Genomic DNA, 25,990 nt, shown 5'->3' on the forward strand with positions numbered 1-25,990 from the left:
TCAGGACATTCAGAAAGGCCCCTGTTGGGCCTCAGGTGTAAAGTGGCCAAAATGGAGTCACAATGTCATGCAATGTTCTTTTTACTCATCTCAAGACGAAACTCCAGAATGCCCTTTTTCCTCCTCAACTTGAAATTCTGGTCAATGCCTCCTTAATGTATGGCTTTGACCATATTAATTCTCTGTTTCCTGGGCTTCCTGCCAGGCAGACTTGCAGGCTCCTCTGAGCTCAGGACTCAGAGCCGCCTGAGTGAATGAGCAGAACTACCTCTGGGAATCTCTCATAGCAGCTTCCTCTTACCGTGTCCCTCTCGTGTTTGACACTAACTGCTCCTCCCTCTGGCTTTGCCTGACTCCTCTGGGTGTCCTGAGAGCCCAAATCACTTACTACTTTCCCTCCATTATCATTCTTCAATCCAGGTCCGAGGCCCATCAGTTCCACCCAGCTTTTAGTATTTAAAAACAACAATAACAAGCTAGGGTAGAGGAGGTCTGCTATTTCATTTGTTATATACTTTTGAAAATTTCTTATGAGCTATTCATAGATGATTTAGAAAAAATGTTATCCCTTAAGGGAAAATGAAATTTCCTCTGAAGCCTATGGTGTTAAGGCTCTATCATGAGTCCAAATAGCATTAAAAACAAAAATTAAGCTTGGAAGACCTGTTTGAGGTTCTCTATTTAGGCAGGCCTACTGCTGGTAAGGACTTAATCAGTTTCTCCAGATATTTGGGACACTAAATGGATTTAAGGCTCTTTCACAGTTGTTTAGCTGGAACAAAAGATGAATGAGGTACAGGAACTCTGAGAAAGAATGCAGTCAGGAGGACACGAAGGAGAAACGGCTGTGTTTGTGTTCTTTGGAGGAACCTGACCTTTCTCTCCACTGCTTCTGATGCTTTTCTGTTCAGAGCTCAAAATTCAGGAGTGTTGTACAGCCTAGAAATCTGAGGTTTTATGCTGGATGTCCTGTTCCTTCCCAGGAAGCTTGTTTAAATTGTTCTATTTCTGGATAAATGGAGTCCTGTTCTGAGCTTTCCTTCCCTGAGAAGACCAAAGACAAGTTCTTCTCATTTATAAAGTTCTCTCTCAAGTAAGGATTATGTGCTGAACTCAGCAGATGTCCAAACATTTTGGGGTGGTGGAAGGTACTGAAAAAAGTTTTAAAATTGCCTGGTCTTACAGATTTTTTTGAAATTTTGAAGAATCTATGTCTATATGTGTGTATATGTATGCATGTGGGTGTATATGTCTCCTCATGCATATATAAGATAGTGAATAAACAACCACTACTGGAGTGTTAAATTTATTAAATGAGGAGGCCGTTAGTCTGGGGTAGCTCTAAGGCTGTGGTGGACCAGGTAAGCAAACCAAAATCTAAGCCTGTCAATGCCTGAGGGTAACACAGTTGAAACCTAAGGATAACCAATCACAAACAGCCAATTAGTCTTTAAGCTATGGACAATCAATAATTCCCTTGTTTTCCTTATGTCTTTTCTCTGTAAAATCCTCTCTCCAGCTCCTGTTATTGGGGTGTTCTGAACCACTTCCAGTTTGGCACTGTCTGATTTTAATCAATTTTTGCCCAAATTAAGTCTTTAAATTATTAATATGCCTCAGTTTATCTTTTAAGAAGAGGTTTGTAACCGTAAAGAGTGATGACCAATTTTATCACAGCTCTGTTTACCTTTGCAATATGTTCATCCATACCTGCTGGGTATATATGCAAGACTCTATTATGACATCTAAGACTGCATTCAAGCATATTTCTGAAGTCAATCACTTAATTTATTTTATGATTCTCAAGTAACCTAATTTAGTCTAACCACTTAAAACACAGAATTAGGGGAGAAAGATTTGCAAGGTGTAAAGGGTAAATTTAAACTTTCTGACTGAAAGCTCCTGTTGATAACACTTCCAGAATGTTAAGCATGCTAACTGCTGTAGGGTCGCGTGGGCTGCCAGCCAGCATCCTGGAGACCATTAGCAGCAGTGAAGGCACTGGTGGGGGCGATCTGAATTTGTTCTCTCTGTAGCACAACTTTCAGTAAGCTGCACTTTTCAATGAATACCAGTGCCATCTTGTCTACTATTTACCTCTTCTCTGAGCTGTTAGGTAGAGTTTTAAATATCCCATTTAGTCAGTAACTGTTTGTAGCTTCATTGTATATAGAAGGAGTAGTGTGAATTATACTGGAGAAGTGGTGAGTGGTAGTCAAATTCATGGACATGGTTTTGGTCTTTGCTGCTGGAGACAATGAAGAGTATATGGTCTTTACCTGTGACATCAATTATATGGTCATCCCATTTATGATTTTACAAATACGCTGTCTTTGAATCACATTCATTAGTGCGTAAGTGCTGAAATGGCTTTTCCCTAGTGATGATGAATTCATGCTGATTCAAGCACTCTTTCTGAGTCTTTCATGTGCCCAAGAACTTTCATTTGCAGGTCAAAAGTAAACTTGACCATAGAAATACCATGAGAGTATTTTTAAACCTAAGTGGAATTACACAGTTTTTAAAAATTTGTTACTCTGTGGGAGAAAGTATAAAACTTAGTAAGAAAAGGAGTATACAATTGATCACATTTAGTTTTGCTTTTAATTGATTCCCCTATTGAAAAGAATACAAATACATGAAATTGAGATCAGCCAGAAAATTTAAGACACAGCTCTTTGAGTTCTGACTTCTTTCGTAACCCCAGTGTGTATTTCAGCTCCATCTGGATGATCTTTAGGCATCTCAAATTCAGCATATCCAAGAGTAAAGTCCTGATCTTCTTTCTCAGACATTCACCTGTACTCATCTTCTTGGCCTCTGATGTATTTCCCAAGCTGGAGTCTTCCTGGTCTCCTTCTTCTCCTCCCTCGTAGCAAGTCAGCCACACTTGTGTCCTATCAACTTGCCCTGTCAAAGGACTCCTTGCTTCTCCTTCCATTCTAGTGTTCTGCCTTAATTCAAGCCTCATCATTTGTCCCAAGCAAATTCTACCCAGATCTGCCTCCTCTGACCCTCAATGTAAAGTTCACAATCTGGCTTGGTATACATGGTTCTTCCTTATTCATTCTTACCCAGCATTAACCCCATCTCCACCACCTATGTTCACATGAAGTCTTTTTTACATTCCTTGGCAGCCTTTGAAATGGCAATCCTGCCTTCTGAACTGAGCGAGTATTAATTCACTGTTTAAGAACTGGCAAAATGTTGCCTTCTTTGCATGTGCTCTCCGGCCTCACCTACTGAGTTAGTCCCCATAGGTGACATCCATACCTCTTTTAATAGGATAATTATCTGCTTGTCTTTCTCTCTAGAGACTATAATCTCACCAAGGGCAGGGGTATGTGTTCATCATATATTTCTAGCAATCAGTCAAGTGTCTGGTAACCAGTAGGATCTCAGATGTTTGCTGAATAAATGAGCGAGTGAATGAGTGAATTGAACTTATGCCCTGGGATATGGTAACAGCATGTTCTAAACAACTGAGGCACTTCACCTCGAACAAGGACTAGCTGCAATAGTACAGGACTTGAGTAAATATTAGGGGATCTAGTTTTACTATTGAACGTGTACAGTTTTGGCCATCTGGTCTTTCTTCTCAGTGCTTTCTCTTCTGCACTACTCATTGTGCATCCCTGCTCTCTCTCACCTCCACCCCCCCCACATACACAACAAAAATTTTCTCCTTATTGTATCTCCTTTATTAATAGCCTTCCCTGACTGATGGCAGAATTTTTGACCATCACCACCCAAATTGTCAGCCTCAGTCCTTGTGGTCCTTCCCCTCAGACCTGGTGTCAGGACACCACAGTTCTTGCTCTTCTAAATGATGCCCATCAGGACTTCTGGACAAGATAGAGGCATAGGTAGACACACTGTGCCTCCTTGAACAACCAAAAGAAGGACAACAACAATTTAAAAACAAAAAACAACCAGAACTGGCAGAAAATCAAACTGTGTAGATGTCTAACATACAAGGAGTTACAGAAGAAACATTCATCCAGACCGGTAGGAGGGATGGAGATGGGCAGCTGGGTGGACAGGACTCACAGCAAGGTGGCAGCTGGTGGAGCGAGCGGTCCCACATTTGCGTGCAGATAAACTGGGACGAACACCTAGGGAACAAGACAGACTGCTACAACCCAGGGAAATAAAGCCTCAAATGTCTGATTAAAAATACCTGTAGGGGTTGAGGTGGCAGTGGGAGAAACTCCCAGCCTCATAGGAGAGTCCATTGGAGAGACCACAGATCCTAGAATGTACACAAACCCACCCACCCGGGAATCAGCACCAGAAGGGCCCAACCTATCACAAAGGGTCAACCTATCAGATGCACAGTTCAAAACACTGTAATCAGGATGCTCACAGAATTGGTTGAACATGGTAGCAAATTAGATGAAAAAAATGAAGGCTATGCTAAGTGAAATAAAGGAAAATGTACAGGGAACCAACAGTGAAGGGAAGGAAACTGGGACTGAAATCAATGGTGTGGACCAGAAGGAAGAAATAAACATTCAACCAGAAAAGAATGAAGAAACAAGAATTCAAAAAAATGAGGAGAGGCTTAGGAACCTCCAGGACATCTTTAAACATTCCAACATCTGAATCATAGGGGTGCCAGAAGGAGAAGAGGAAGAGCAAGAAATTGAAAACTTATTTGAAAACATAGTGAAGGAGAACTCCCCCAATCTGGCAAAGGAAATAGACTTCCAGGAAGTCTAGGAAGCTCAGAGAGTCCCAAAGAAATTGGACCCAAGGAGGAACACACCAAGGTATATCATAATTACATTCCCCAAGATTAAAGAGAAGGAGAGAATCTTAGAAGCAGCAACAGAAAAGGAGGCAGTTACCTACAAAGGAGTTCCCATAAGACTGTCAGCTGATTTCTCCAAAGAGACCTTGCAGGCAAGAAGGGGCTGGAAAGAAGTATTCCAAGTCATGAAAGGCAAATACCTACATCCAATATCACTCTATCCAGCAAAGCTTTCATTTAGAATGGAAGGGCAGATAAAGTGCTTCTCAGCTAATGTCAAGTTAAAGGAGTTCATCCTTTATTATAATAAAGGTTCAAGCCCTTATTATATGAAATGTTGAAGGGGCTTATCTAAGAAAAAGAAGATAAAAAATATGAACATTAAACTGACAGTAAACTCACAGTTATTAACAACCACACCTAAAACAAAAACAAAAGCAAACTAAGCAAACAACTAGATCAGGAACAGAATCACAGAAATGGAGATCACATGGAGGGTTATCAGTGGGACAGTGGGAGAAGGAGAGAGGGGGAAAAGGTAGAGAGAATAAGTAGTAGAAAATAGACAGGGGGAGGTTAAGAATAGTATAGGAAATGTAGAAGCCAAAGAACTTATATGTATGACCCATGGACATGAACTGAAGTGGGGGGAATGTGGGTGGGAGGGGGTATGCAGGGCAGAGGGGAATAAACGGGGGAAACGGGACAACTGTAATAGCATAATCAATAAAATATATTTTTAAAAAACTGTCAAAACCAAGAATGGAAAAAAGTAATAAATACATAAAATAAAAAATAAATAAATAAAAATAAATGGTGCCCATCAAAGAGCTCTGCTGTTAAAAGCAATGGAGCCCATTATTCTCTAAAAATCCCTCTATCACTACGACCTCTATCCCTGCCAGGTAATCTCATCTGACAGTGGAGTCCACCACAGCATTTTGGGCTGACTGCTCTGTGTTGCCCATTCAGAAGGCAGCTTGAAGTCCCCCTTGAACCCAGTCCACATGCAGACAAAACAGCAGGAAGACCGGGCAGCTGGGCTGCACTGCACTCTCCTCCAGCTGTGCTGCTGATCCCAGGATTTGGTGGTCAGGTGAAAGACAGCCCTCAGAGCAGCTCAGCCTGACTAGTAGTCTGGCAGTCTTACTTCCTGCAGGTGAACTGATGAGAAGAAAGCACCTCTCACTCAAGGAGAGTGTGAGATAAGATGATGGCAAATCCTCCTCTTAAAATTGAGTGCAATAAATTCATTGTGTGACATGATGATAAAGTTTGATAAATAAGGAGGTTTGGAGATGGGATTCCCTGAGGTGGAAAACAGTAAACATAAAAGCCCCTGTGAAAACTACCCATAGATTGAGAGGTAGCTGCTTATTAGCATTATAAGATATGTACAGTGTGGGAAGTGAATGGATCTGCTTTCTTCTAGTGCTCCATTACACATTTGTTTATTTTGTGTGCTTATTTTAAAAATCATGGCACCATGTTTTGTTCTTCTGTGCAGATTATCCTATCACTCTTTGACATTCTTTGGATACCTGGAAGATTTGGAAGAGCTTTGATGTCCTTTTTTTATAATAGAGCCTTGGAAATCACTTAAGGAGAATTTATATTTGAGAGAGTGTTAGCATCTATGAGAAGCTAATTTTAACTATGTGCCTTTCTAACTAATATTTAGAAGTTTGTGTTACTTCAGTGATAAAATTTCCTTAATTCCATGCTTTCTAGACCTATAACTGTTTAAGCAAGACTGAATCTGTAGTTGGTTGGCCCCACCCATAAAATTCACTACTAAGAGCCCATCCCTTTCTCTATATAGCTTTGGTCAGAATCCCTCAACATTTACCATTCCAATAGCACAACCTGCAAGCCGCAGAAGTTCTAATGAAGTCAAAGTGATAGCATTGGAACTTCAAAGGGTTTGGGAGCCTGTGGGGGGGAAGCCTTATGAAAGAGAAAATGGAATAACAGAGAGTGGCACATGGTCCTGATGAACTATGGAGGGTGCCACATGGTGTCAAAATAAGACCTGCATGCCAGTGCTGCAGGTGCAGTGAGCCTTGGTCCGGTCTTGATGTGGTGGCAGTGGCTCCTCTTCCCTGCCAGGAGACGGGAGGGCTGGATGTATGGGGTGCAACAGGGGAAGAAAAAGGAGCCACAGAGTAAAAATAGCCCTGAGATTGAGGGGAGATATGACACAACTATTCATTGCCCCAAGTGAATGAACACTTGGACACGGTAATGTCTTCGGAGGGCTACGTGTGACTCCTTGAGATACAGACCAGAAGAGAAAAAGATCTATGTTTGGCTCTTCCTCATTCAGCCCAACTTCACTTCTGAGACCCCCACCAAGGCATTACATTGTCTGTATATCTATATCTGTATGCCAATGCCAGTGCCTATATCACCTATAGATACAGGTATATAGATAAACTAAGTCACATTGTTAAACAAGGTAAAGAATGCTTGGATGCAGATGTCCATAAACTATTCCCAGCATATTTAGAATTTGTTTTAACCTAAAGTTGTGGAGACAGACTTGAAGAGAGACATCCCCAACCTTGCTAAAATGTAAGTACAAAAAGGCACAAATTGGATGGATATTGATGATGTTATTTCTACTGTGACATCATCCATAGACTCCTAGTGTCTTTGCTTTGCTTCCCTAAAGTGATCACAACATAAATTACTTGTCTTGTTTGACTTCCTTGTTCACCAAAGTTGAGCAGATTGTGGCCGTTTTCAACGCTTCTACCAGACAAAAAGCTTGGGACCATTTCTCGAAAGCTCAGCGCAAGAACATAGACATTTGGCGAAAGCATTCTGAGGTTGGTGATTTTATTATTACTTTTTAAACACCATCACACAGCTGGATTGGCAGAGAATAGTGTGGCTGCAGCCATTACAGTTTTTGTTACAGTGGGCAGTCATCTTGCCATTGTCTGTCTCATTGTCACCTCCAAATCCAGCTCATATTTGTTCCTCACCCAGGAAAGCAGCTGACTTCATGCCTAGAAGGCAGAGTGCTTTTCTCCCTAGAAGGAGAGAAAAGAATGTCCTTCATTCATAGTAAAGAGCTCAGAAATAAACCAAGACACTTTGCCTAATGATTATGAAGTAAAACTAGCTTTTAATAAAACAGAGGTTTTTTTGTTTCTGGGGTTTTTTTTTTTACTGTTCTACAACATGATTACAGTTTGTTCTTTGGGCTAGAAATGGCAAGTGTGCCTTTCATCTCACATTTTCTCATCATTAGTGACGCCTCAGTCCCCTGTGCTAGCCTGTAAATTACATCACACCTCTCCTAGAACAAAATTCCTCAGGGGAGTGGACAGCCAGGCTGGCCAAGTCTACCCTTCTGCATCAATGCATGTGTGAAGTGTGAGTATTCACCCCAAGTAAAGAGTCCAGACCTTGACCTTCTTTGCCACCTAGAAGGGCCAGAATGTGTCATTAGTCACTGGTCATCGGCTGTTATTTTTAACTCCACAGTGTAGTGTACGCTTTGAACCTGTGATTTAAAAGTAAGTATACTGTCTTTGTTTGCTTCTTCTTTAAATGAGAGAATGTTTTTCATGTGGATGCTTCTCCATCTCTAGCATGTTCCTATCAAAGTTCTCTAAATGACATTCCCCTCTTTCAAAATCCCAAACTTATAGAAGGTAAGGTTTATTTATTTAATGATTTTGGCTCACACTTATAAAATAAGTGTTTTACATAGAGTTTGAAGAACCACAAAGTACCATGATATCAATCATTTGGGTAGCATTTTAAGTGCCCATTAACTAATGCTAAATTACAGTTGAATTCCAATGGCGCTAGATATAATACCCACATGAATACCAAGGGGATTATTTATTATCACTGTTATTATGGTGAATACCAAATGACTTCACAATAATGGGACACTTAAAGTGCTAGTGCAATTTGTTGTTAAAAAGGACATTTTTTATTTTGTTCACAAATGCCTAAGAAGGTGGTTGGTGAGTGATGAGTTCTGTCCCTCTCTGTTCAGGATTATGAGTAAGGAGGAGATGGGATTTCTCTTTAATTTTTCAGAAGCCAGAAAAACAAAGGATGTTTCCCTAGTGCTCCCCAGACACTGAATCCAGACCAGAGTCAAGGATGATTTTCAGGAGGAAAGAGCCCTTGTTAATGATGAAATTTACAAATTGAGGGTTATAAAACAAACTAGAATCCACAAACTATGATTCAGAATTTGGAATAATCTATGAATTGTTTATTTTTTTTCTTCATGTAAAAAACAAACGTGATTAAAAGAAATATCAGGGGGATCCAAAAAAACAGTTTATTTATAAAAAATTGTGTATTTGTTCTTATGTGTTTAAGCTTCAGCCACCATCTCCATTTGATGCAATACACCTATCGAGACTTAATTCCACTGCTCAAAACAGTTTGGAACTCATCGATCTTGATGCTTCTTAGTGCTTCTGCTATTTTTGTTTCACCCCTTCCTCAGCCACATTGGTAAATGTTTCCCTTTGAGGACTTTTTTCACCGAGGGAAACAAAAAAAAAGTTACTCAGAGCACGATCAGGTGAATAGGGAGGCTGGGGCATGGAGGTCATGCCATTTTTGGTCAAAAACTGCTGAAAACCACCCATCATGAAATGGGCAAATGCCTTGAAAGAGTCTTCAAACAAAATTCACTGAAGCCTCTCACAGCCTCTCACAACAGTGCCAGCTGGTGTACTGATACAGATGGGTTCCTAGAATACTCACCTAGTCGGGGAAGCCTGTGCTACAAGGGTCCCACCCTCCAGAAGATAATTACATTTTGGGGGATCACCCCTCATATTAAGAGAGAGGCAAGTGGCATGACGGTGAGTAAACACGGGCATAAAAAGGCTGTCCTTAGTAGGTAACTGTCAGCAAGTAGCAGTTACTCATTTAAATCACACTTCCTGCCGCATCTGGTCCCCTTCTCCTGGCTTCCTGGACTGGGGCTGGGGCTGTCCTCCCACTGCTGAGCAGGACACAGGGCTTCCAGCTTTCCAGCTTTGTTCCAAGGAAGCCTGAAGCCTGTTTGCTTGCTCCTGCTGAGGAGTAGAAGTGGACAAGGTTCTGAGGTGCTCCTGGAAAGGGTCTTTATGACTCCCTGCCACTCCCACCACATCTTCTGGTATACTAGGAAATAGAATTCTAAATTACCTTTGATTTTCTCTCCTACACGTTGCTTAATTGATTAAGTACCAGTTGGTAATTTAACATTGTGGATGATTTCTCAGTTGCATAAGCTTGATAATTGGCTTGATTTTTTCCCGCATTCCCATGTACAGCACCTGTTAATTATCTGCAACACCTTTACAGATTTATTAGAGGGTACTAGTGATTTACTGTTGAACCAGAGGCACCCTGTGGAAACACCCTCAGATTCTTTTTCCTCCCATTTTTTTTCCGTTCTGCTGCCCTTCCCCACAAGAACTGCTGCTGTATAACAGTTTGTCATTAATTGTAGGGACTAAACAACAGGCTCTTTCAGCCTCATTTGTTTCTACCTGACTTTTCCTTGTTTTAAGTATTTTCAGGCCACCTCTTTGGGAATTGGGCCCTTTGTCAGAAAAATTAGCTGTCCACAACCTAAAAACTTCCCCACTAACCAATCACAGTTGATATCTGCCTCCGATACCCAATGGTATTATTTAAGGAAGGATTGGCACCTCTTTATACTGGGTGTAATGGTCATATAAGGAAACATGAGCCATCAGCCTGGTGGCCTTTCAAGACTGCCCTGTGAGAGGTATCCCTGTCCCAGGAACCTTACTTCTCTGCCTACCCTTCTACCTGTCCCCTGCAGTGGTGACTCCCAGGGTTCAGAGTTGACCATGCAAATGCTGTTAGCAATAATTACTTGCCTTCCCATCACACTATAGTTAAAATCTGTGCACTACGCAGGGAGACAATTGAGAGAACCTGTAACATGGGCTAATATGTGTACATTGATTGAATGGGCCCTAGAACTATGCTTAAAGTCATACCCTGGATGTTGGGTGTTGTAATTTACTTTCGTTGCTACTCAAAGGTTTATTTAGTATAAAGTGAAATTATTTTAATTACTTGACTTTTATTTAGAGACTTCAATTTAAATGAGGTAAAAAAAGGAAACACAGCCCTTTTTTTTTTTTTGAGGGCAGTACATATAAGAGAACAAAATGGGTAAGGATTTACAAATATATAATATGTAGATTGATACACATGATAATATCATTATTTAACAAATGATTACAGTGTCCTGATTTTTAGACATAGCTGTATGTCTAAATACAAAAATGTATTCTGGAATTCTTGTTATGAGTTTTCACGTGCACGCTTGCATTCAAACAGCCTTTATTATTGTACTACTCTTCCCCATTTATGGAGAAATGGTGTGAGTTGACAAATGCTCAAAGAAATTAAATGCCTTGATGACAGTCACTCCTCTAATAGGTGGAGAACATAAGATATGATCCCAAGATCTTAAACTGATGCTAAAACAACCATGACACCAAAAACAATAAATTCTACATAATAATGTGAAACACCAGAAAAGGAAGGCATCTCTTTTTTATGTTGTCCTCCAACTTTTTTTTAACGTTACCATTTGGATATCTGAATGGTGTGTGTGTGTGTTGATCACACATGGGCACAGGGGCACATGCAGGGGTACAATTTTGCATGAAGAATAGTAGCAGTCTAGATTTTCAACTTGGAGAACCAAGTGCCTAGCATGATACTAAGTACCTTACATGCATTTATTTTATTCTCAAAATTATGACCATCACCATATTTCCGTGGGTAAATTGAGTCTTACGAGAGATGAAGAAACATTCCTAAGCTACACAGTGAGTCAGTGGCAGACTGGGCCTTTTGGAAGTTTGCTTGTTTGTGTTCCTAATCCTTAGCTATGAGCCCCTCCTGTGTGCCAGTCATGGTGATAGGTATTTCTACATAATTCTCACAAAGCCCTACTAGGTGGTTGTTATCTCCTTTTCTACAAATGTGGAAATTGATACTTAAGAGATGAATAATTTGCTGAGGAGCCCTTGACTAGTCATTAATGAGCAGGAATTTATCCAAAGTCTGAAACCAGATTCCTGTCTTTCCACCCCCTGCCTCCTATACTCCTGAGAACTTTGTCCTGGATTAGGTGGGGCCATCTTTGGGAGGGGAAAACTGCAGATTCTAAGTGCTCATATGTCAGCCATAATACACGGAAAGACCATGGGGAAAAGTGACTGACGTTCATGTATTCTTAACTTTCAGGAGCTCCGGAATGCTCAAAGTGAACAACTCATGGGCATCCGCCGTGAAGAAGAAATGGAAATGTCAGATGATGATGAGAACTGTGACAGCCCCACTAAAAAAATGAGAGTTGATGAATCAGGTAACACTGATCACTGCCACATACCTGTGAGGTATTGTACTGATCTTTCTAATCCCAGATGTGGCATATATATTGGGCAATGACCACATAACTCATATTTATTTGAGTTATACTAAACTTCCATCTCTGAGTGACTCTGCCTTTTATAAATAGAACTTTAAATTCCTTCTTAGGAACATAGTAATTCAAATTGTTCCAGTTGTTTCTTTATACATATGTCTGGGGCCATTATACTTTTTTCAGGGATATTTGCCTATTTCCATAAAAATCCTTTTCCAGAGTATGGTAGCCACTGCAATCTGGTTTAAGTCAATGTACTTCTAACTATCAACAACTGAACCTAAAAAAAAAAAAAAAATGAACTAAGCAAACAGAACAGGAACAGATTCACAGAAATAGAGATCACACGAAGGGTTATCAGCGGGAAGGGGGAGAGGGGAGAATGGGAAAAAAGGTACAGGGAATGTATAAAGGTATACATGTAAAGGTATACATGTAAAAGGTATAAATGGTAGGTAGAAAATAGACAGTGGGAGGTTAAGAATAGTATAGAAAATGGAGATGCCAAAGAACTTACATGTATGACCCATGGACATGAAATAAGGTGGGGGAATGATGGTGGAAGTTGGGGTACAGGGCAGAGGGGAATAAAGAGGAGAAAAAAATGGGACAACTGTAATAGCATAATCAATAAAATATATTTTTAAAAAATTGTTTAATCCCTAAAGAACCTTTCTAGCCTCTGAGCCAGCATGCTGGAGAATAAGACTTTTTTCCAATAAACTAGTTCACCTGACCTGTAATCAAAGGGTTGGCCCATTTTGTAACAATAAAGGGGCATCACTCTTGAGTGCTAGAAAGCAGAGAAGCTCAGAATGAACCTGGTTCATGTACTCTGTGCTATCTGAGATGCTGATTTAAAACTCTGTCCTTGAATTCTGTGTATGTAAATCCCTTGGTGTTGTAAAAGCAGGCCAGGGGTAGGCTCCCTCACACACAGGAGACACCAAGGGAGACTGCTTATCAAGGTGAACAGTGTTGTTTGTAGGGCCTGGGAAGAACCACAATTGCCACTGTTGCCAAAAAGGATAATTGGAGGCAGGATATAGATTTGATCTGTCTCCTCATATGTCCTAGTGAATAAAATATTTACCTGTCCCAAGTTTTTTAACAGAAAGATTCAGGTGACCAGAAACAGAGGACTTTTGCTAATTTGTTGGCAAAAGTCAAAATCAAGATTCCAAAAGGGTCAAGTCATCCAGGCTGCCAATGGTCAGAACTCTCTGTTTCTCCAGGGCCTTCACAGAGAATGCCAGAGGCCTAAGTGATAACTGTAAGCAAACCTCCTTTCCCCAGGCATATCAAAAGGGAGCTTCATTCCCTTAGAGCAGTGGTTGTCAAAAGTGTGGTCCTCAGTCCAGCAGCATCAGCATCACTTAGGAACTTACTACAAGCATAAATTCTCAGGCCTTACTCAAGACCTGCCGAATCAGAAGTGCTCTCAGGAGGCGGAGGTGCGATCCAGCAATCCCCAATGTAAGTCCCCCAGGGAGTCCTGCAAAGTTTGAGAACCACTGCCCTGGAAAATGTGCCTTTTATCCTCAAATTTCATTCATTTAAGTATTCTAGAAGCTTAGCAGAAAAGAAGGCACCATGCCACTGTTTTTTGAAGCTGTATATCCTTTGTCTGAAAACTGAACCCAGTATTTGTGGGTCACCGTATGCCTCCTCTTAAGATGACGTCAGGTTGCTCAGGACTGCCTGAGTATTGGGTTTGGATATGCTTATGTGAGGAAACCACCTTCCTCACAACATTTCCATTCTGCAAACCTTCAAATATTAAAAGAAAAGAGCAAGTGTTAGTGTGATTTTCTTAAATTCAATGCAATATTCCCACAAAAATACAATTTTTTTCCTTAAAAATGCTTCATCATTCTTGAAGTTTCTAGATGAGGGGCAGGTTTATACAAAACTTTTATCTTTAATATCCTTGATAAGTTAGGTATAGGAGAAAAGAATTGAGTTAATCAGACATTTTTATTTAAACCTATGGCTTTTGGGGGCAGAAGAAGAGGTGACTACTTTTTAAACCTATCAATTTCCCAAGGAAGAAATGTGTTTAATTTCATAGCCTGCATAGGATAGGGCCAGAATAATGACTCAGAACAGTGGGCTGCCAAAGGGGGTCTCACTGACCATGGCAGCAAGCGTGTGCCTGCAGGATTGGCCCCTGATTTCTGCTGCAGAAAATCCAGAGAGGCTAAGGACCTCTCCCCTCTCAGGGACCCCAAGGTCCTCTGGGAAAGTTTGACTGAAGAGCCCTCTTCCCAGACCTCTCTTCATTTTTCTGAGACATCTGGAAGAGCCTGAAGTGGGACCTGAACTTTTAGAAGCTTTCACCAGGCTTGTTAGTTGGTCAGTAGAATTAATGAGCACAACACAGTGCATGTTCTGTACTGAGTGCTGAGGCAAGAGATGAAAGAACTGGAGTTCAAATGCCAGACCCCAGGAGTTCAAAGTCTTTTTTGTGCTTTTCAAAATGAAATGGACCAGAGAACATGCCATGTGGTTTATGAGGAAAGCTCAGGACTGATTAGAGGGAAAGGAAAGCAACTAACCTTTTGTATTCCACTGGGCCCTGGAGATCCTGCCGAAAGGTAGCAACTGTTTTTCTTTCTGCCTGCATGCTGGGCACACAGCCTGAGAGCAGTCTTCCCTTCTGGTCTTCTCACCAAGCCTGAGACAGATCTGCTGCTTGCAGTGGGGATGGAGGGCTGAGGCCCTGTAACTAGAGGGGAAACACACCTTTCAGTGCGAACTCCTTAGGTGACACAGCAGTAAATTTAGGTACAAATTTGTATCTGTCAGGTACCTGTGAGCAGGCATCTCAACATGTAGCTCTAGTTCACTGACAGGGGAATTGCCAAATGCTGAAATAGAAGTAAAATTCTGTATCTTTTAAAGAAAATCCCTTGTTCTTTTCATTTCTGCTAAAACAGTGAGATTTTGCCTTGCACCCCTGAGCAGTAGTTGACCCAGACATCCTAGGAAACTCTGGAGTGACTTCCTTCTCAGGGCCTCCTGCCTGGGCAGGGACTATGCTGCAGCCACTTCCACAGCATGCTTGGGTTTGGTCCACCAGGGTTGACTTTCCTCTTCATTCGTTTCCTAGAACAAAAACTAACGTGCACAATTTTATTTCTGAGGAGGAGCTGGAGATAACTGGCTTTCAGAGAAAGCACAATATGTTATGTAAGGACTTGTATGATACCTTGGGTTTAATTATTTTAAAAAATCAAAGTTGTTCAAAATATCTCTGATCTTCTGGTTCTAAAGAATATTTCATTGTAGTTTTGCTTTCCATCACACAATAATTTACAGTGTGTCTTTGGCGGCAGTTCCCCAGTACTGCTTTAACCACAGTACAATTCTGGAGAGCCTGTTCACTGTTCCTCATCAGCTGAATCTTAAAGGGGAAGACGAGTTCACTGGAGCAAAACTAAGATGCTGATAAAAATGAAAATGGGTTTTGTTAATATATTTGAAAACCAAGACAGATTAATTGAAGCATTTATTCAAGAAGATTGGCATCCTGTTCCAAAGCCTGTGAAGATAATTTCTGATAGAAATTCAAATTTATTGTTGCATGGTCTGCCTCCTACTGGAATCAAGCCAAACTTTAAAAGCCAGATCTATTCCTCCTTGTCCCTCTCTCTCTCGTTCTCCCTCTCTTTTTTTCTTTTACCCACCACCAGCCCCAGGATGGCAGTGGGGGTGGGGCAAGAAAGCACAAGGAAGAGAGGGGACAGGAAGAGGAAGTCTGTCCCAGATTGTAAGGCCTCAATGACAGAACCGATTAGTTTTCATATTGTGAGAGTTGAATGAATCAGTACATGTAAACCCCTTCCTCATAGTGTTGAGCACATAGTAGTAAGTAGTCAGTAACTGTTAATTCTTCTCATTATCTTAGTCATCCTCCAGCATCCAACCCTAGGCTTTTCAACAATATGTGCTCAACTAAAGTTTGTTGACTTCAATTGCATATTCCCATCTTCTGGTCTTTGTTTTCTTGCATTTGTTCCATAAGTTGGTAGGGAGATGGTAACCCTAAAAATATTCATTCTAATTAAATTTTAATTCATTTCCCCCAAATGGTCTGAACTTCTATACATACAAAACTCAGTGCAACATGCTTGATACGCTACATCCCAGACACCTGAAACTCAGCATCATTGCAGTTAATACCAAATACTTGTCAAGCACTTTCTTGTATTCAAGGCACTGTGGACTGACCAGGGCATATGGAGAGAGTTAGACACAGTCTACCCTGCCCTCAAGGGTGTAAGATGCTTTTAGAAGAGAAGAAATAAACATTTTAAATTAATAAAAATACAACGTCTAATGCCAAATATGTTCTAAAGCCACTAATTTAAATTCAGTATAAACCAAGTGAACATCACTACCCAGTCTATGTACCCCATCCAATATTTAGTGTGTATACAATATACATTGAAGATAAATTTTACAAGAGTAAAATGAATATATCCCTTGCTTAATAGACAACCCTTAAACCATTCCATAATGCACAAATATTCTTGGATTTTAATTACACCCAATTTAAACTCTGAGTTCTTTAGGGGAGCAAATGCTCTCTTAATTATGAAGAGTGTTTTCTGGGTTGTCAATTTTCCATGGTTACTCACCATAACACAGGTACAGGCTTTAAAAAAAATTCAATAAGAAGTCATTTGGAAAGATTTGCCAAATCTTTCAGCCAACTGAGTCAAATTCAGTACTAATAATTAAGTTTAGTTGGAATTAGCAGTATTCAGTCTGTCTGATTAGTTTTATATTCAGTAGCTTCCAGTAGCTTGAAGCTTTAGGTTAAAAAAATCAATAATAATAAGGCTCTCTCTGGCTATCCCCTTGATGTCTTTGAACACCAGCACTGCCTGTTTTTCTGATTTAATTTGTTTCCTGCTTAGGAGTGCTTTTGAAAGACAAAGGATGCCCAATGAGGAGGTTACAATTAGGCAGGAGCCTAAGAGGCTCACTGTCACCCCCAGTACCAGACTGGGCACAGGAGGACAGGGCCACTGGATGTGAGCCCAGGGTGTAACTGTAGGGGCCATTTCACTCACAGTAGGCAGAAGCCTCCCATTGAATGAATGTGATCTGAGCAGGCTTATTCTGGAGTTGTTTAGAACTTGGCAGACTCAGACTCAGAAAATGAGACGGCTTGGTCTGCAGCCACTTGTCACAGGTTGGAGCTCTGGGCACCAGCAGACCCCCAGGCAGGCAAGCAGGCAGTGGTGAGAGGAAGCTGGGAAGGATAAGCCCCTTGTACACTTCTGTTTTCAGATGTAATGACAGCCTAAACGAGAAATCCAGCAGTGGTGTGTGTCTATCAGCGACCACCAAATTACAGACGTGCATTTTTTTTCAACTGCTAAAGAATATCTTCTGGGAACCCACATGCCTAACAAGAAAATGGGATTAATTAAAACTAATATGGCTTAAAGATGATGAAATAAATCTTCCAAGGTGTGCTAAGTAGCCTTCTTCATTCCTAAATTCTTGAAATAGAGCTTCATTTACAAGGAGCCAAGGCTTTTTCTGTCTCTTTTTTTCTTGCTAATCTTGCCAAAGAATTCAAATGTATGTTTATTTTGGGTATATTTTTTCAGTGCCCTGATTTTATATATAGTTTCAGTTCCCTTTTCATAATGGACATGTTCCTGAAGAGTATAAAGTCATCTTTTTATAATTACTTTACCTTTAAATGCAAGAGACAGATGCCATCCCATCAATCCTGTGGTGCACGATCCCTTGGTAATGGAGGCACTCCTTCTGCCCAGCCAGACTGTGTAGCTGTTTTGTAAATTCACATGTAGAGCCTGAACTGTCTTTAAGCTTGGCCTTCTTATAATCTTATTTTTATGTAGCACCTGACCATGCCTTATCCCTGATACCTCTATCATGTATGCACAGGTTTTCCATAATCATGTGTTTTATATAACATTGATTTATGCTGCTGAAATTGCATTGTGTCAAGGAAAGCACGATTTCCCCCAATATTCTAACCACTTGATTGTGCTGCACCTCCACAAAACCAGGTGAGCCCTCACTGAGGGTCTCCAACAATCCACACCTGGTCAGTCTAGCTTGTAGCTAGGTGTGCACTCTGCATGGTTTCCTACTCAATAGGCCAGCGCATCCCCCCACCTACATTTGCAGAGCAGACTCCGGCTCTGTTAAGCCCTGGCTTTTTGCCTAGTGACATGATCTCCTGGAGCCTGGTGAAGGACTTGGGCTGCTGGGCTGTTGGAAGGCAAAGGAAGGTAGCAGCCAATTTTCAGGAAAAACTACACAGACCTTGACCTGGGAAGAGTGTGGATGAATGACCAGTGAGTAGCACAAGGTCCTAGCGCAGCTGCCTGTGCACAGCCCTTGGTGCTTGGATTCCCTCAACTGCCAGGAACACAATTATCTAGATTATAGTTTATTATGTTTTCTGGGCATTTCATTCTGATAAGGGTTGATGCAGGATCATTACATAAGAGAGTAGATGTAATCCTGTTTTCTTAGCAGGCTTTAAGGACACGGGAATATTTATGTAATAAGATGCAAAGTTGCTATGGAAAATACTATAGCAACCTAACATCTTCCCAGAGCCAAGCAGGTACTTGTAACAGCAATCTAAATTTACATTTATTTTAGTGTCATTTTATCAACACTCTTAGTATCTCATTTTGACAGTGTGTTAAAATATGTCCTCAGCTTGTACTTCAGCAAAATTAACACAGTGCTGTTAGATTTTAAGTGTAGTTTATATAACTTCTGAAAAAATCAGAATATTTTTGAGGGAATTTAGATGACAAAATTTGGGTAAGTTTTTTTTTTCTCTCCTAAATGTAGGAAAGAATTCCTTAGTAGTACTTATTCCTAACTTTTACTTTTAGTTTGTAAGTAATAAGTAGGAATTTCTGATTGTGAAATATAGATTATCCTTTTCAACACTGACACGTGTCAAGTGCTCACCTGTGGTTCTATGGGTGCTTATAAAGAAAACACTTTTAGTGGATCAGCTCATTGCCCTCTGGCAGCTGTAGCATTTTAAACATAAAACCTGTCTTTCATGTAAAAACAATACTTGATCATTTTGGAAGATATAATGATTAATAATAAAGAGGAAAATAAAACTGTGTTAGTCATAACACTAAAACAACTGTGTGATTTCAAATTTTTTTCTTCTGTACCAGCTTAACTATATAAGCATTTTTCTATGTAATTTTAAAAGTCTAGACACAGTAATTCTACATGCCTTTGTTTTCAGACAGATCTTGTATAACAAGTGAAGTTTTTAAAGCTTCATTTTTATATGTTAATACAATAGAAAATTAGAGCAAAATTCTCAGGAAGCTTTGAGAATCGACACTGTGATCTTTGAAGTGGTCAAAGTGGATACCTGAGATTATTCAAAGCCTCATAATTGAACCAGTCCTTCCAAAAGCAGCTTTTGGGTCCCTCAAATGTGAGTTTGTGGCAGAGAAACTATAGATATGTAGCTGATTGGTAGTGAAAAGGTAGTATTATTGATTTTCTTCTATACCTCTCCATCTAAAACTTAAAAGCGTGACTCTCACACAGTTACAGTGGGACATTGGCCAAAAGAATCAATACCAGACCATACTGAAACATATGCTGTGACCATCTTCTTAGCACAATAATGTACTTACTGTTTATGAACGTCACTGTCCTAATTCTCCTCTGCTTTCATACTGCATTTTTCATCAAAACACAGCTGGTGACATAAAGCTATTATATCTTGACTCCTGATACTGTTGCTCATAAGCACCATTAATCAAAGACCTGAAGATGCTAGGTCTACTGTATTAACACAGAAAGTGAGGACAAAAATCGTCCTATAAAATTCCAGTTAGCCATACACATTCAGTGCCACATAATTAATGAAAAAAAATGATTGAAAGAGGTAATTACTTTCTTTTTCCTGGAAATTCCACCTGTCACTATATGATTCTTACACAGTAGGTTCTCATATAATGTCATTTTGTTCAATGCCATTTTGTTATAATGCCTATGCGAAAAAAAAAAAAAATTCCCGGCCAGGGTCACTGCCTGTGTGGGATTTGCACATTTCCCCACATCTGCATGGGTTTCTCCCAGTACTCTGGTTTCCTCTCACATCCCAAAGATGTGTATGTGAGATGGATTGGTTAAATGTCTAACTTGCCCCAGTCTGGGTGAATGTGTGCTGTGAGTGCACCCAGCACGGAAATGGTGTCCTGTCCGGGGTTAGTTCCCACCTTGTGCCCTCAGCTGCTGGGATAAGCTCTGGCCACCTCAACACTTATCTGGAACAAGCAGGTTGGAAATAGTTATCTCACTTGTTTTTATTGATGCTTCTTAAATGTATATGTAGTTTACATTCATTTCAGTTTTTCATATTAAAGTGTTGAGGCTCCTTATTTAGAAGTCTGATGATGATTTTGTGACCAGAGACATGCTGTAGGAACTGAACTCCTGTCTGTATCAATGAGCCTGTGTTACAATTGGTTTTGTCATATGTTGTTTCACCTGAAGTCACAATTTTTAGGAACATATCAACTGTGTCAGGTGAGCACTTACTATACTTAGAGGCCCTGCACATTGAAGTTTATAACAATTTAAAGTTATTATTATAGTAAGTCCTCCCATTCCAAATGGCTTAAAGACTCTTCTCTTGGTGAATGTTTTTGATACTAGAGAGGGACTAAGTACTCATAACTCTTCTCCTCGGTTCTAGAGCACAGTGTGTGAAGCATTCTAGGAAGTGGCTAGAGCAGGGAAATTTTATTTGACTCGCCATACTAGCAGAGAAGCAGGGAGAAACATTTCTAGATCGGAAGTTGCAAGGCAGAGTCTATATTAAAGTGGATCAGGCAAGGTGTTGCAGGTTCTTTAATGAACCCACCATAACTTCTAGAGCTGCTATGTCCCAGAGGGCCTTGGTTTCCACTTGGACCACGTGGGTCATTGCCACTAGACACAGTTACCTAAATTTTCAGTTATCAGAATTACTCTAAAAATACATAAATATCTAACACTAGGGTGCTGGTTAATTAATTACGTATATGTACATAGCCTTAAAATAAATCATGTTTTAGAAGACTATAATGGCATGAGAGTAGGTTCTGCAAAGAAAACCAGAAGTTTATTTGGAGTGTTTAGGGATTCAAATTGGGAGACACATATTCAGGAGGAACCTGAAATGTGATCTGAGGGGAGAGGAAAAACACAATGTTTATATAGGCAAAACCTGTAGGCTTACCTAGTTGATTGGAAAGAAATTGGTATAGACAAAAATAAGTAACATTAGTCTGTATAGGATAGGTTATTATGCTATTTGCTAGGTTGAAGTTCACAGAAATAAACCTCAGTCTGAGAATGGCAACAGATATAATCTATCTGTGGTTGGCACCATCTAAAAGTTCATGTGCCATCCTGGTATGGACATGCATAATACCAACTTCCCCAGTGGCCTCCTGGCTCCACTGTAGGACTCCTTGACATTAGTGACTGCATTTCAGATATTTCTGCTCACATAGTAAAAACAGTTACAAAACAATATATATAGGTCATTCCAATTGGGTATGTGTGTGTATGTTGGACTTACAATTAGGACATAGGTCAAAGATTCTGAGTGATTATTTCTAGATTGTGTGATAAAAGATTATTTTTGTTTTCTTCTTTGTATATCTCAAAAAATTTTCCACATTATGGCCCTGGTTGATGTGGCTTAGTTGGTTGGAGCATTGTCCTATAACCAGAAGGTTGCTGGTTCGATTCCCAGTCCAGGTGCATATGATCCCTGGTTCAGGTGCGTACATGAGGCAACCAGTCAATGCTTCTTTCTCACATCAATGCTTTTCTCTCTCTCCCTGAAAAAATATCCTCTGGTGAGGATAAATTTTTTAAATTTCTACAATATGTACATGTATTACTTTAATAACTAAGCTACCATGAATATTAACTTTAAAATTAAGAGAATCTGGTAAAATTCTTATTGATAGGGGAATACCACCTGGCCATTTTCAATCATTCAGGAAAGTCAAAACTAGTGATGAATAGTAACTAGTATCAGATGGACATTTACTGAATCACTGCCTTTTGCTTTAAATTAGGGAATTTCCACATTTAATTTTCCAAAATATGCTTACCTTCCCAGGCCATACTGTCTTACCATTTTCTGTTTCAATGGCTCATCATATTTGCTTAACTATTTAATTTAGAATCCAAGATATAATTCAAGTTCTAAACCAGGTAGACATGTTGAATTCTTACTCACAGAGAGATTGGTAATGGTGAGCCTCTTTAGGTATAAAAGAGACCTTTAGAAATCATCTTGTATAGTTCCCTCCTTCTTTATACAAAAGAAATATGCAGTTCCACATTGAGAAGTTACATTACTTGACCAAGATAGTAAGTAGAAAGTCTAGAACTCAATATCAGTTTCCTTTTTTTTCCAGGCTAATGACTTTTCTATGGCACAAGTAAATTTCATGGTGAGAAAAAAGCTCCAGAATATTCAGGAAATGTCCTAAGTGTCATTAGCCAAATAAAATCATCCAAGGATTTTGAATGCCTGTTATGTATGTGGAACTGTGATGCCATTTGGAGGCGAAGGTATACTGGGGATATTTATTACCTTAGAATATTAACCCACACAAAGCTGCCTGGGGCCTCTGCTCAGTTTTCCCATTGTTTTCTGTATTTTCTGCTAACTAGTGATCAGCTTCAACACAGGCAGTGTATCCAGAAGCTGTTTTTAAACTGATTCCACCAGAAATGCAAACTTTTAAAAATATTAGGAAATTGGCACAATCCTTCTGGTTGAGTGATATGTATTTCCTCAGAAACAATCTTCTCTATGGCATTAGGCAAGAAAAAGAAGAAATGTTCTCCTTTGGTAACCACATACTGTCACAAGCCATGTCTTCCATTGCCTAACTGTCTAAAAAGATACAAAAAATAAGGACATTTCTCAAAACACAGGCATAGACTAGATGGTTGATCTGAAATGATTTGAGCTATTAGCCCTTTGATTATCCTCCTCATTTCCTGTTTCCTCTGCATTCCCAGGCCCCAGGGAAGCCTACCTGCCCATTACCACTTTATTGAGTCTACATCTAATTTCAAGAGTTATTAAAGTGCTCTTCCTGCTTCCTATGCCTTTTCTTCAGGAGATGTGCCTCCTAATAAATCTTTAAAGTAAAAGTGTGTGGGAAAGGATCTACAATAATATCAATCTTATTGAGATGCACAGACTCAGGGAAGTTTTAGTCTGGAAGAGATCTCAGAAGTATAATAACATTTCCTCTCCCTCCCACCCCATGTTCTAAATTAATGAGAAAAAATATGGGACTTTTTTTATTCCCAACAATAATTACTTGGAATGCTCAGTAAATTCTGCAAGTTTATATTGGGTACTGTTTTTAATTAAAAGTTTTAGGTGACAACACATAATTTGACAAATCCTTTGGAAACAGGATAAGAGATTTCATTCCTCCTTTAGTTATTTACCAGTCAGCTAAGAAATGTCTCCACCTGCTACCCTAGACTTTTGTAGTACAGATTGCATAATCTGAGAATCCTAAAGTCATTCATTTCTCTGTCTTTAGTTCTTGCCTTCATGAGTTGTTTTAAGCAATGTCGTAATACAAAGCAGTGATAAAACTAAAACAATAGAACTTCCTGCCAAGCTGGAAGCATTAGGCAGATACACTTTGCTTCCTCGCACAACCAAAAGAAGGACAAGAACCAATTTAAAAACAAAAAGCAACCAGAACTGCCAGAAAATCAAACTGTATGGAAGTCTGACAACCAAGGAGTTAAAGAAGAAATATTCCTCCACACTAGTAGGAGGGGCGGAGATAGGCAACTGTGGTGGAGAGGACTCGTGGCAAGCCAGCCAACCAGGAAGGTGAGGTGGTGGCTGGCAGACCTGGCAGTCCCACATTTGCATGCAGATAAGCTGGAAGGAACCACTGGGGAACAAGACATACTGCACAACCCAGGGACCCAGTGTGGGAAACGATAGCTTCAAAACCTCTGGCTATAAAAACCTGTGGGAGTTGTGGTGGCAGGAGAATTTTCCAGCCTCACAGGAAAGTTGGTTGGAGAGGCTCACAGGTCCTGGAATGTGCACAAACTCACCCACCTGGGAATCAGCACCAGAAGGGCCCAATTTGCTTGGGAGTAGCCGAGAAGTGACTGAAAGCCAGCCAAAAGTTGAGCAAGTGGCATTGTTCCCTCTCTGACCCCTCCCCCACCACATACAGCACCACAACACAGAAAAATGGGTTGCCCACCCCTTACAACATAACAGTTGCACAAAGACTAAGAAATATGGCCTAAATGAAAGAACAGATTGAAACTCCAGAAAAAGAACTAAGCAACAAAGAGATAGCCAGGCTATCAGATGAAGAGCTCAAAACACTGGTAATCAGGATGCTCACAGAAATGATTAAGTGTGTACACAAAATAGAGTAAGAAGTGAAGGCTATGAAAAGTGAAATAAAGGAAAACATACAGGAAACCAACAGTGAAGGGAAAGAAACCAGGCTCAAAGCAACAATTTGGAGCACAAGGAAGAAATAAACATTAAACCAGAACAGAATGAAGAAACAGTAATTCAAAAAAATGAGGAGAGGTTTAGGAACCTCCAGGACAACTTTAAACATTCCAACATCTGAATCATAGGGGTGCCAGAAGGAGAAGACGAAGAGCAACAAATTGAAAACTTATTTGAAAAAATAATGGAGAACTTCCCTAATCTGGCAAAGGAAATAGACTTCTAGGAAGTCCAGGAATCTCAGAAAGTCTCAAAGAAGTTGGACCGAAGGAAGCCCACACCAATGCAGATCATAATTACATTACCCAAAATTAAAGATAAGGAGAGAATCTTAAAAGCAGCAAGACAAAAGGAGACAGTTACCTGCAAAGGAGTTCCCATAAGACTATTAGCTGATTTCTCAAAAGAAACCTTGCAGGTAAGAAGGGATTGTAAAGAAGTATTTGAGGTCATGAAAGGCAAAAACCAACATCCAAGATTATTCTATCTGGCAAAAGTATCATTTAGAATGGAAGGGCAGATAAAGTACTTCCCAGATAAGGTCAAGTTGAAGGAGTTTATCATCACCAAGCCCTTATTATGTGAAACGTTAAAGAGACTTATCTGAGAAAAAGAAGAAAATCAAAACTACGAACAGTAAAATGACAACAAACTGACAACTATCAGCAGCTGGACCTAAAAAACAAAAACAAAAACAAAGTATGCAAACAACTAGAATAGGGAGAGATTCACAGAAATAGAGATCACATGGAGGGTTATCAGCTGGGAAAGGGAGAGGGGAAAGTGGAGGAAAAGGTACAGGGAATAAGAAGCATAAATGGTAGGTACAAATAGACAGAGGGAGATTAAGAATAGTATAGGAAATGAAGAAGCCAAACAACTCATATGTATGACCCATGGACATGAACTAAGGGGACGGGGAATGATGGGAGGGAGGTGCAGGCCGGAGGGGGATAAAGGAGAGAAATATATGGGATAACTGTAATAGTATAATCTGTAATATATACTCCAAAAGAACTAAAACATTCAGTGAATTCTCATGATGTGTATAAACCAATAATTTCATTTTACTTTCAGTGCCAGATTACGGAAAAAAATAGCAAGCAAAATCTTCTAAGACTAATTGAAACTCAGTCTTTGATATGAGAATGTTGCTTATCTACTTTGACAAATCCTAGTAGCATATCATCAGAGGTTTTGTTCTGGAATAGCATTG

At 40.0% G+C, this 25,990-nt stretch overlaps 1 protein-coding gene across 20 annotated transcripts in view; it reads left to right on the top strand.

Moving 5' to 3' along the window:
• Window positions 1–25,990, top strand: part of ENOX1 (ecto-NOX disulfide-thiol exchanger 1) — a 609,204-nt gene that overhangs the window by 457,278 nt on the left and 125,936 nt on the right. For all 20 annotated transcript variants that reach the window (XM_045202239.3, XM_053916761.1, XM_053916762.1 and 17 more), the window contains 2 exons: window positions 7,478–7,584; window positions 12,020–12,140. In XM_045202239.3, the coding sequence (XP_045058174.1) occupies window positions 7,478–7,584; window positions 12,020–12,140 (228 nt within the window). The remainder of the gene's footprint in view (window positions 1–7,477; window positions 7,585–12,019; window positions 12,141–25,990) is intronic.

This window comes from Desmodus rotundus, chromosome 13 (genome assembly GCF_022682495.2).
Source record: "Desmodus rotundus isolate HL8 chromosome 13, HLdesRot8A.1, whole genome shotgun sequence".
Lineage (NCBI taxonomy): Eukaryota > Metazoa > Chordata > Mammalia > Chiroptera > Phyllostomidae > Desmodus > Desmodus rotundus.